The 12,295-nt window shown below is 42.9% G+C and overlaps 1 protein-coding gene across 2 annotated transcripts in view; it reads right to left on the bottom strand.

Moving 5' to 3' along the window:
• Positions 1 to 9,647, bottom strand: part of LOC131234776 (pleiotropic drug resistance protein 2) — a 28,211-nt gene extending 18,564 nt beyond the window's left edge. Inside the window, exons 1-2 of one of the 2 annotated variants that reach the window (XM_058231730.1) lie at positions 8,546 to 9,647; positions 2,679 to 2,799 (exon numbers count right to left, since the gene is read on the bottom strand). In XM_058231730.1, coding sequence (XP_058087713.1) covers positions 2,679 to 2,799; positions 8,546 to 8,934 — 510 coding nt within the window. In that variant the 5' untranslated portion in view covers positions 8,935 to 9,647. The remainder of the gene's footprint in view (positions 1 to 2,678; positions 2,800 to 8,545) is intronic. The other variant, XM_058231729.1, reaches the window with a different exon arrangement.
• Between the last annotated feature and the right edge of the window lie 2,648 nt (positions 9,648 to 12,295).

Raw genomic sequence — 12,295 nt, 5'->3', positions numbered from 1 at the left:
CTTACAAAATTTTAAGATTTCTTTACTGACTTGATTAAATTGAAGCAGTTTGAGAGTGTCAAAGAGTACCAGACACAGTTTAAACACCTCCTCTCACGGGCGGGTCAAGTCACCCCAATACAATAGGTTAATTGCTTCATCAGTGGGCTCCGTGACAACTTGCAAGCCGATGTGAGGGCTGAAAATCCCGCCACACTGGAAGCAGCGATTGGCCTTGCTCGCTTGTTTGAAGCCCAAAACTAGGCCATCCGCTGACTACCGGTGCTATAGAACTCTAAATTCAAACAGACCCTAGCTCCAACATGCACCTCATAGGCTTCTCTAGTCAGGCTCATGATACCGGAAGAAGTTAAAGAAAGGAGAGATAAGGGCCTTTGCTTCTGCTACAATGAAAAATACTCCCCTGGCCGTCAATGCAAATGCCTAGTCGTCATTGAAGCTTGCTAGCCCGAGAAGGATGAAGACGATGGAGGAGAAGGGTCACAAGAGGTCGAAGGAGCCAATGAGAGCACGCCCGAGATCTCTTTCAATGCAATTTCTGGAGCTCATACTTCCCAAACTACGAGATTGAAAGGTACGTCGTTTTCAACACCAGTGACGATTTTGGTGGATTTAGGGAGCATACAAAATTTTATTAGTAGCTCTCTGACTGCTACAGTTGGGCTCCAAGCATTGGAAGGGAGGCCATTGGAGGTGGCCGTAGCCAGTGGGGAACGGTTGATCAACCCAGGCTAGTGCAACCAGGTCCCACTTCATATCCAAGGTACCCCACTTTTATTAGACTTTTACTTGTTACCCTTGGATGGATATGAGATTGTCTTGGGTACCCAATGGCTCAGGACTTTGGATCCCATAATCTGGGATTTTGCCAACCTTCAAATGCGTTTCACAGTTTTGGGAAAAGAAATCTCATTGCAGGGCTTAGCATCTCCACAAGACAAGCTCGAAGAAAACTTTTGCCTGGAACGGGTATTAAAGCAGGGGCGCCCAGGAGTGGTCTTACTGCTTAATGCAATAGTTACTCCACAAGCCAAGGCAATCGACAACACCCTCCTTAAAGTATTGGATGATTATGCAGACGTCTTCTCTGAACCAGTCGGTCTTCCCACTCCTTGTTAGGACAGGACCTATCAACGTACGCCCATATCGGTACCCTCATTTTCAAAAGACAGAGATAACCAATCGCATCATGGAGATATCTCCGTTGTTTTAGTGGAACCAGACCAAAAGAATGGATGCAATGGCTGACATGGGCGGAGTATTGCTATAATACAAGTTGGCATTCAGCGATCAAGAAGACTCTATTCGAGGTAGTGTATGGCTGCACCCCTCCAACTTTATTATCTTATATTTCCGGCACTGCAAAGGTACAAGCTGTGGAAGATGAGTTGCTTCATAGGGACAAGGTGCTGAAGGAGTTGCGTGAGCCCTTGAAAAAAGCCCAGTCTTGTATGAAACAGGTTTATGATGGGTCCCACAGAGAAAAAGATTACTTTGTAGGAGATTGGGTCTATCTTAGACTCCAACCCAACAGGCAAGCTTCCCTTGCTCTCAGGTGAAATATGAAACTCGCTCCCAAGTATTATGGGCCATTCAAGATAATAGAGAAGATCGATTGCATTGCTTACAAGCTTGACTTGCTAAAAGATTCAAGGATACATCCAGTGTTTCATATTTCATTGCTCAAACTTAAGATTGGGGATGCTAAGCAGGTCATCGAACAACTTCCTGAAGTAGATGAAGAGTCTCGAATGGTTCAAAATCCTTAAGCAATACTAGACAAGCGCACAAGAAGAGGGAAAACTGAAGCATTGGTGCATTGGGTGGGTCTATCTCCTACAGATGCCATGTAGGAAAATCTTGAAGAATTGAAGATGAGGTTTCCAGAGATAGCCCATGAGGGCAAGGGCTCTTTTTAAGGAGGAGGGGACGTTGCAAACCAGTCATCAGAAGTGGTCAGTTGTACGTGTCATTCTGTTTGCATGTATTTAGGCATGGTTTTAGGCATGTTTGCACGTGAGGTCAGGTGTAGTAGTTGGTTGTATTAGTTCCTTATTTCATGCATGAGTCTTAAGTAGTTTCCTTGTTTAAGTTTTAGTTTTAGGGAAGACATCCCCACGTCTGTGTAGTGGGCAAAGTTGGGTGTAATTGAATCAGTTGTAACTAGAGTCTATAAAAACAAGGAAAGAATGAATGCAAGGACATGAAGTTTATCTCCAAACAGCTGTTTGCAGCGGGGATTGGATCCCTTTAACAATCCTATAATTTCTCTCTCACCATTGGTCGACCAAAGAAGACACCTAAATCCATTCTGCCTTCACCTCGCCGCTTCACTCGATCCCACGTCCACCTCCAAAACCCATGTCGTAACATTTGAACACATGTACAGTGAATGCACCACTGGGATTGGGTGGTAGTTATTGTATCCTTGAGGTTGATTGCCCAAAAAATCCTGTTGCACTTGGGATGCAGTCCAAGGAGGGCAAATTCAATTTCAAGCCGAGTGATTCCAAATCCTGCCTCCACTTCTATAATGCGATAAGTTTTCTAACTTTCTTCTCTTAACTTTTTACAATTTATATAGTGTTTCAAAAATTCCATTTCCAACTGAAAGCTCCTCTAACAGCTACTTGCTACAAAAGAATATCACATGGAAATTAATTAGGAAAACAACCAACCTCTATAGTGTTCATTGTAGCATTGAGTAAAGTAGGAAGTGCCCTACTCCCGACGTAAGAATCTGCCTCTACTGATAAATGCTCAAATCGAACTTCGATCTTAGGTATTTCAATTCCAACCCTGTTCAAATAATTCAGTAAATTAAACAATTCTATCCATTAAAACAGAGAAGAAAGAAACAACTTCTAATAAAGATTATGAAAAAAATAATGAAGAAGTTAATATCATCTACTGATAGATAACACTTCTCTTCTGCTTTTGGTAGATTTGTACAATTGTTTTATTATTGTATTAACAAAAGTAGGAGAAAGGTGATTATATCAATAAAGGGTGGATGTGATATCAATTAGCATTGGTGAGAACATATTTGCCACCATCCAACAATGGTGGGTGGGAATCTTAAAGACATTTCAAATTTGATTTATGAGAGTTCGAATTAAAAAAGACAATTAAAAAGAAGAAGAAGAAGAAGAAGAAGAAGAGAGGATTGACAAGAGAGAATTCAATAATGAATGAAGAAATAAAAAAAAATAAAAAATCACTAGCTTGGAGAATTGGGTTCTTTTGAAACTGTCCTTGATCCAAAACTGTACATGCGGGATATGTAGAATGTATACAAAATCTGGACCATTCATCAGGCGGGCCCTGTCATAGGGGCTCTAAAACCTTGCAAATTATAATTACTGGACAATCCTAACCGTTGGATCAGTGGCCTACAAATGGAAACCACAAGATTTAACAGAAATTGGTACCTTTGGAGAATGCCTTCCCACCATGGGAGATGATATGGTGCAGTCATCTCTCCACAAGACACGTGGCAGGGTGATGTATTGATCAGGTCTACTCATAATTGGCACGTGGCAGGGTAAGATAATCCTGACCAGTAATTTTTCTACAGTTTATCCCACTGCATATTTGACCCTTGACTATTTTTGTTTTCCACCATCATTTTAATGGCCACGGATCATATGTATAGGATTGTCTAATAGGTGTGATTTTTGAGACATAAATCTTCAATGCTAGGGCCTTGTATATGGGCGGATCCGATCTAAACATAACCCTGCCACGTGTACCGTAGACAGATGGCTTTACCCTATTCCCATGCTTCCTGCTCCTAACAACCTCCCAATTTAGGCATGTGGGGCCATTTGGTAAGCCATGGGACGTGGATTGCCTGGCTACTAGACAGTGCTCTGTGGGCCCCATCATGATGTATGTTTTTTATCCACACCGTCTATCTATTTTTTCAGATCATTTTAGGGTATAAGAGCCCAAAAATGAGACAGATCCAAATATCAAGTGGACCACACCACAAGAAAAAAGTGGTGATTGAACGCCCACCATTAAAAACTTCCTAACGTCTACTGTAACGTTTATTTAACCTTCAATCTCACAGACTTGAATGAAGGAAAAACACAAATAACAGTTTCATCCAAAACTTTTGTAGTTCCCAGGAAGATTTTAATCGTGAGGTTCAATAGCCACTGTTTCCTATGGTGTGGTCTAGAAGAGAACTGGATCTTTTGGGCTCATGACTTAAAATGATATGGAAAAATGGATGGACGGCGTGGATAAAACACATACATCATGATGGGGCCCACCGAGCACCGGTCCAGTTGATATGGGCCACTGACAGCGTCAGTAGGCGAACCGCGTCGCGTCCATTGTACGTGTGTTCGTCAAAGACTTCGACTTCCTGGGAAAAAGGAGAAATCCTGACAACGAACAACGAGGTCTGGAACTTTGGATGCCTTAATAAATAATTATAGGGATAATTGTAAAAACCTTCTAAACACCGCACATATCGTTTTAGATTATTGCAATCACCTACCCCGCGGTTTCAGGTTCGATGCAGATCTCCCCCCGCAATGTCAACATCACCAACTTTGGAGAATTGACCGTTTTACCCTTGTCTCAGGGGTAACTAGTTGGAGACACGTGGGTCTACCACAGTGCATGTTTGTCATCCAAACACTGCAATGCAGTCACTCTACCATGAAAATGGAAAACCTGACAAATCAAGTGGCCCACCACGTAGATTCGAGGTTTTTGGTTGGGGTGTGGCCTGCCCCATGATTGAATAAGCCTAATTCTTTTGGCATCTAATATTTATGGTTGAGGATGATCCTCCGGTCGATTTGGATTCCATTTATAAAAAAATGGTGGACCCCACGGTGGGAAAACCAACAGGAGGGCATTTTTGTCATTCGGTGCAGATTCTTCTTACATTGCTAGTGGAGGCGGATTGGATGGTATACCACACACCACCGACCTGACCAGTGTGTTGACGTCATCAAATTCTGTGGGTCTCACGTGTTATATCAAAACTGCCGGTTCATTTGGGGAGATCATTGTTAGGGGTCGTTTGGCACCTTAGATTGGAGGGGATTAGAGGGGGTTTCAAACCCCCTTTGTTGTTTGGCAGCATAAAGCAACTAGGGATTGCCAATCCAGGGGGTTCCCAATCCCCTCTTTGAGGGGGTTTGTAATCCAAGGTGAGAGCTTGGATTACACCTAAAATCATTTCAATAGTTGCAGGTATAAATGTATGTCACTGTACACTATCATTCTACGGGCACATGGCCCACTAACGATGATAAGCACCGTCCAAACATTGTTTATGTAGATCAGCACCGTCCAAATATTGTCTAGCACCATCCAAACATTGTCCATATTAATCAACGGTTAAAAATCGTTGGTTAGTCACTCGGACATGATCTTGTGCTTGCGGTCCATCTGAGACTTAGAATTTCATCATTTTTAGGCAAAGCATATATTTTAGAGGGCTTATCACAACCATAGTGTCAAAAATTATATATCTCACTAATTGGGGATATTAAAGTTGATTTAGTAATTAAATTCAAACCCCTATAAATATATCATGTATAGGTATTTTTGAATTAAAGTTGATTCACACTCCAGGGTGCCAAACACACCGAGAGGATTGCCAATTCAGGGGGTTTCCAATCCTAGGGGTTGCGAATCCAGGGTGCTCCAAATCCACGCTCCCAAACAGGCCCAGGCTTGAGCCAAAAAATAGGAGAAATCTAAATATCAAGTGGAACACACTGCAAAAAGAGTAAGAAACTGAATGTCTACCATTCTCAGTACGTGTGACCTTATGAGCAGATTGGATGGGAAATAAATGTTATGATAGGCCCTACAAATGTTTTAACAGTGAGAATCATGCTATCTGTGGTGTAAATGTTTTCACGGTGAGAATCATTGTCCTACGGGCTATTTGTGATGTGGTCCACTGGAGCTTTGGATATAAATCATTTTTCGGCTCATGCTCTTAAATGATTTCGCCAAATGAATGAACAGTATGGATATAAGATATAATAAATACATCACTATGGGTCATGTAACTTTGATCTCCTTTGAACCGTTCGCCCGGAGCTCGAAGAGTGGCAGCGCTCGTCTGTCGCACGACACGTACACACACCAGCCAGGTCGGTGTTGTGTGGTACACCAGCCAATCCGCTTCCGTTGCTAATGCAAATTGGCATGCAAGCGCAAGATCCGGCTCGTTTATCAGGTGGGCCACAGAAAACAGAGACGTTCAGTTGTGAGGTGGTCCGCACATATTGGTAAAAAAATGGACGGTTAGAAAAGGCCACGCAATGTTTCCCATACGAAGTACATGCATGGCCAGCCAGATTTTAGGACCAGGGTTTCTTGTAGCCCATAGCCCACCTGATTAGACGCGCCCACTACTACAAATGCCTGCCACTTTGGCACGTTAGGGAGTTGTGCTGCCACTCACACGTAGAACGGAGCTTTTGTTACCCCATCAGACCATACATCTTGGGCCCACCTTCGTTGTTGGCAATCATTCATCTAACAGAACCCTACCTAATATGGACCCTTGGTTGTAAATGCCCATCTTTTCCAGATGACCATGATCATCCGAAAGAGGCACATCAGGACATGGCCCATCCAATGTCGTGGCCCACCATATCAACGGTTTAGATTATCATATGCTGGGCCCACCTTCACCGTCACTACGCCGAACGCGAAAAGCGCCACATCTGTCCATCTGATGTACCCCTCGACAATATATATATATATATGTGTGTGTGTGTGTGTGTGTGTGTGTGTGTGTGGGAAAAGGTACTATGCGCTCCACCTCACGAGTCCGTCCTATGAGGTCGAGTTGTGTGGGCCCCATCGTGATGTGTTTCGAACATCTACCCCATCAGTCAGATGCACCATTCCATCATGGGCCTAGGTCTCAAAAATCAAGTCAATTCGTGACTTGTGTGGGCCACACTACATACAGAAGTGGGGAGGGGCCGTGCACCATTAAAACATTCATAATCATTTTTTGGGCCCACCGAGATGTGGTTTGCAAATCCAGCCCATCCATTATGTGTGTCCCACTTGGATGAGGGTTTAGACCAAGTTTCAGCAGCATTCAAAATTCAGGTGGGCACCACCAAGTGCTTTTATATGTTTTTGGCATGTCTTCACATGATTTTAGATGGTATGGCCTACCTGAGTTCTGTATATGGCTATTTTTTGGGATATCTCATAATTTAGAGGGGACCCATCAAATGCACGGTGTTGATGGTCGACACGCATCACGGTGGAGCCCACACAGCTTGACCTCACAGGAGCTTATAGTGAGGTCGAGCGCATAGTACCTTTTCCCATATATATATATATATATGGGAAAAGGTACTATGCGCTCGACCTCACGAGTCCATCCCATGAGGTTGAGTTGTGTGGGCCCCACCGTGATGCGTTTCGAACATCTACCCCATTAGTTAGATGCACCATTCCTTCGTGGGCCTAGGTCTTAAAAATCAAGTCAATCCGTGACTTGTGTGCGCCACACCACATATAGAAGTGGGGAGGGGTCATGCACCATTAAAACATTCATAATCATTTTTTAGGCCCACCGAGATGTGGTTTGCACATCCAGCCCAGCTATTATGTGTGTCCCACTTGGATGAGGGTTCAGACCAAGTTTCAGCAGCATTTAAAACTCAAGTGGGCACCACCAAGTGCTTTTATATGTTTTAACGGTGTCTTCACATGATTTTAGATGTTATAGCCCACCTGAGTTCTGTATACGGCTGATTTCTGGGATATCCCATAATTTAGAGGGCACCCATCAAATGCACAGTATTGATGGTCGACACGCATCACGGTGGGGCCCTCACAGCTCGACCTCACGGGAGCTTATCGTGAGGTCGAGCGCATGGTACATATATATATATATATATATATATTCCATCTATTCCTTACATTCATTTTAATAGATAATTTTAAGGCTTAAGCTCAAAAATGAAGTATATACAAAGCTCAAGTGGGCCACACGACAAGAAACAGTGTGAATTAAATGTCAACCATTGAAAATTTTCTTGGGTACACAAGTTTTGGATCAATTATTTGTGTTTTCCTTTTATTTATATCTATATGATATTATTACCCGGTTGGATGACAAATAAACATTACTGTATACCCTAGAAAGGTTTCAATGGTGGAAACTATTATTCCTATTGTTTCCTTCTATGGTACACTGGTGGGTAGTGACATGCGTCTTCATTATGACAAGTGGGGCCCACATTTATATAATCCAAGTCGTTCGTCCGTTGTTTTCAATCGTTGATGGACCGTTGGTCCACAATTTTCCCCAACATAACGATCTTAACCTTTCGATTTGCGGCTGATAGATGAACGGTTGAGAAGAGAAAACTTATCAAGATTCAACACGTGGTCAATCCATGGTGGGGATCAACAGACAAACGGTCTGGATTTCTGAAACATCGGCACAACGTGTCAGAAACAAACATAATCAATCCACCATGGAAGAATCAGAAGAAGATCGTAATAAATTCGATTCGAGTTTCAGACTCACCTGTCGACTCGGTCCCTGAGTCGATGCAGGAATCGATCGTTGTCCTCCTCAACGATCTTGAGGATGCTGTCCATAAGCAGCTTCTTTTCCTGGAGACCGAGGTTGGTAACATCAACCTCCTCCTCGAACATCTTCCCGTCCTCGCCCACCTGCCTCAGGATCCCTCTACGCAACCGATCGTACGTCGGCAGCTTTTCCAGCGCTGCCCATCTCAGATCCTCCTCGTCGTCCACCCCCACCTCCGACGTGCTCCGCCGGAAAACGTCCGCCGGATTGGCCCAAACCTCCCTGAAGCTCGCCGACGCTCCCCGGAAGCTCGACGACGCCCATGACCGCCGGCTGCTGCTCGACCGCGCCAGGTCGTCTGCCGCCATTGCCGCCGCTGCCATCGCCGGAAACCACTCAGTAGCCCCGTCTCACTGCCGGGGCTGACAGAATTCCGCTGGAGACGTGGAACTGGCCGGGAAGAGAACCTAGCGCCCTCGCCGGAAAATCCACCGGAGCTGCCGATCTACCGAATTTCCGCGGTGGAAATGGCCCGAATGTCGAAGGGAGAGAGGATCTAGGCCTCGTTGGAAAACACGATTTTGCCGGAATTTTCGCTGGAGATGTCAGTTTTCCGGTGATTTTGCGGGAGACGGTTCTACGTCTCCGGAATCTGAGCCTCTGGCCGCTTTTCTTTGGCGGGAAAAAGCAGCAAGAGATTCTGTCGCTCTCTCTCTCTCTCTTAAACGTCTGGAAAGTTCCGCAGTTGAATGAAATTTTCTGCGGAAAAATCACGTCCGTCGATGAATGTATAAGGCGACAAATCTCAGCCGTCGAGTCCTCTTCTGTCTTACTTGATCCTCTTCAACGTGAGAGAGAGAGAGAGAGAGAGAGAGAGAGAGAGAGAGAGAGAGAGGAGCGAAAGGCTAGTGAGAGGAAAATCTCTGTCGTCGATTCTACTCTCTCTCTCTCGATAGATATTCTTCAACGTCTCAGAGTTCTCTCATTTATAAGAGAACGAAGAGCGTTTTGAGAGAGAGAGAGAGAGAGAGAGAGAGAGAGAGAGAGAGAGATGGGAGTAAGAGAAAAGGTGTGGAAGAAGGGTCAATCGAATCTCGAAAGCTGGAGAGAAATTTTAAAGGGAGAAGGCTTCGTGGGAGAGTTACATGAGAAAGAGTTTGTTTTTTCTCTGTCGCGACTCAGGTTCCATAGTGTATCGACGCTGACTGGGGCCACGTGCTGAGTGGTCCCATGATCAGAACCGTCATTTTCTCACCCGATGACGGAATCTAGTAATAAAATTACGCTGAATTGATTGTGAGTATCACCATCTGTAGATGAACTAAAGAAAAATGAATGTAAGACTTTCAATGGTTCAAATTCAACTCCAAAAATCAAAGGTTAAGATCATAATTTAAGCCTGAAAATGATATAAATGATTATCTAAGTTATTTAAGTAAATTATAACGGTTCACATGATTGGATCATCTCCGAATGTGGCCCTAATGGGTGGAGACACGCTATGCCACTATATCGCGACAGAGGAAAACGAACTACGAGAAATAACGATCTTCCTATTGGTACACGTGCATTTTGCTGACGTTCAAGATTCTCTACCTTTGGGTCCCGTGATTCAGTGATCGAACCTGTTGATATGATAGGGTCCATAATCGATGTACGGATTTATGGAATAACTCCCAATCTGGGTACCGAAACCTTCAACAAGTGGACAACAAATAAACGGTCGAGAGAGAAAAAGGCAGCAACGGCTTAGATTCGATTAAAAAACAATTGCCAAATGCTGAAGTGATAGAGCATTTTTAGCCAAGGTGATTCGCACGGAAAACCCAATCAAAGTTCTGGCCCCCCAGGCAACGTTTTGTATGGCACCACGTGCACGAGATCGGCAAATTACGCATATGCTGATGAACTGGAACTCGATGTTCCGCATATGGAAAAGAGGCTGGATACAGTACAAACACTGTAAGCACAGAAAAAGGGTTCAAAGCTTTTATATACCGTTGGATTTAAATCCGACGGTCTGCATCTTATCCACTAAAGAGGGGTACTTTAGTCATTTAAAATTGTGGATTAGAGTACCCCATCATCCCTTAAGTGCGTGTAGCCTACACCTACGCTAAAAAGTCTACGCACAATGTCCTTAGGGAATCCGTGCCGGAGAAACCTCTGTGGGTCCCACCATGATAAGCGTGTGAAATCCACTCTGTACATCATTTTGAGTAAGATCAACCTGTGACTTCCTACAACAATCAGATAGATTGAAAGTTAAAGTGGGCCACACCACTAGGAAAAAAGTGAGGATGCGATACGGACCATTAAAATGTACTTTGGACTCATTGAAGTTTTCGATGAGGCTTATATTTTATTTTTCCGTTCCTGCTGAGACGCACCTAATGAACATGTTGATGGCATTTAAACTTAACGGTGGGTGTTCCCAATCCTACCGTTTCTAGTGTTGTGCCCACTAAAGCTTCAGATTTGTTTGATTGTTGAAAAGAATGGCTTAAATGAGTACTAAAATTTCATGGACGGAGTCGATGCAACGTCAGGATCATGGTAGGGCCCACGGAGCATTCAACCTGTGTTTTACCTAACTTAGAGAAATTTCCTTTATTAGTGGGGTATTACTAATGCCACCGAGTCGCAGGAGTTTCAACACGAGGTCAAGGGTCCGATTGCCCATTGTGAAATTCAACTGCATGGTGTGACTGGACGTATAAGAAAAAAAATTTATTTATTAGTGAGATTTGTTGGAATGCATTCCTACTTCTTGCAATACGATAAATTGGGACTTCATTTATTGTAATTGAGTTGTTCTTAATGATCCATACCGTTTTAGGGTCCCCCTTATGGAGAATGTCTAAAAGATCTATATATAGGGTATTTCAATCCTTTAATTACACAAAGTTTGTGAGGACCATCCATTTATCAAAGCAAAAGAGCCCAATTTTTAAATGGTTGAAATGGTTCAATTTGTTACTGATAATTTAATTAAACAAGGTCAAATGTGTGAACAATGGCTTATATTCGGTTTTTTTGTGTGGGTATAATGTGTGGGCGTATCGGAGTCTACTTGACTCAAGGTTTGACTGAATATCTAATGTTACCCTGTGTTAAGACATACAAATTGGAGACTGGACACACGGTCCAATTATCCTCTCAACCACCAATTGTGCTCAGCGTTTAGATGATTTGTAAAAGGGTGGGGTTAATCCTTTCGAATGGATTCTTTTTGTCTTGTGACATTGGATGCGAGTCTACGAACTTAAGAACTTTTTATTTCACTAGTAATATTCAATATTTTTCAAACGAACAAAAATATACAAATAAATAAAAGAAGGCTATATAATGTTGATTTTAGTAATATTTGAATATATAGGCCATTGCAATTGACAAAGTATTAATCAACCAAAGAAATAAAAGAAAAAGAAAGATAAATACCTGAGTCGTCTATTAGAACACACGATCGAAGCGGGTGGTCAACATGATGTGACCAAATGGGTATAATCAACTAAATCAGAACTTAGTTAATCATGATCTTACAATTTAAGGTTGATGATATTTAATTTACTCCTAAGGTACTATGGTAAAAGCCGTTAGATAGTAATGATCTATGTTATAACTGAAATTGCTTGGAATGTCTACCACAACACGTGAAAGTTTGACAAAGCTATATAATGAATGCCTATGTCCTAGAAGAATGATTAAGACCAAATAAAAATTATGCCAATACAAATCCAAAAT

This window comes from Magnolia sinica, chromosome 19, assembly GCF_029962835.1.
Source record: "Magnolia sinica isolate HGM2019 chromosome 19, MsV1, whole genome shotgun sequence".
Taxonomy (NCBI): domain Eukaryota; kingdom Viridiplantae; phylum Streptophyta; class Magnoliopsida; order Magnoliales; family Magnoliaceae; genus Magnolia; species Magnolia sinica.
The sequence above is the reverse complement of the archived record's forward strand: the minus strand, read 5'-3'. Positions and strand labels throughout refer to the sequence as shown.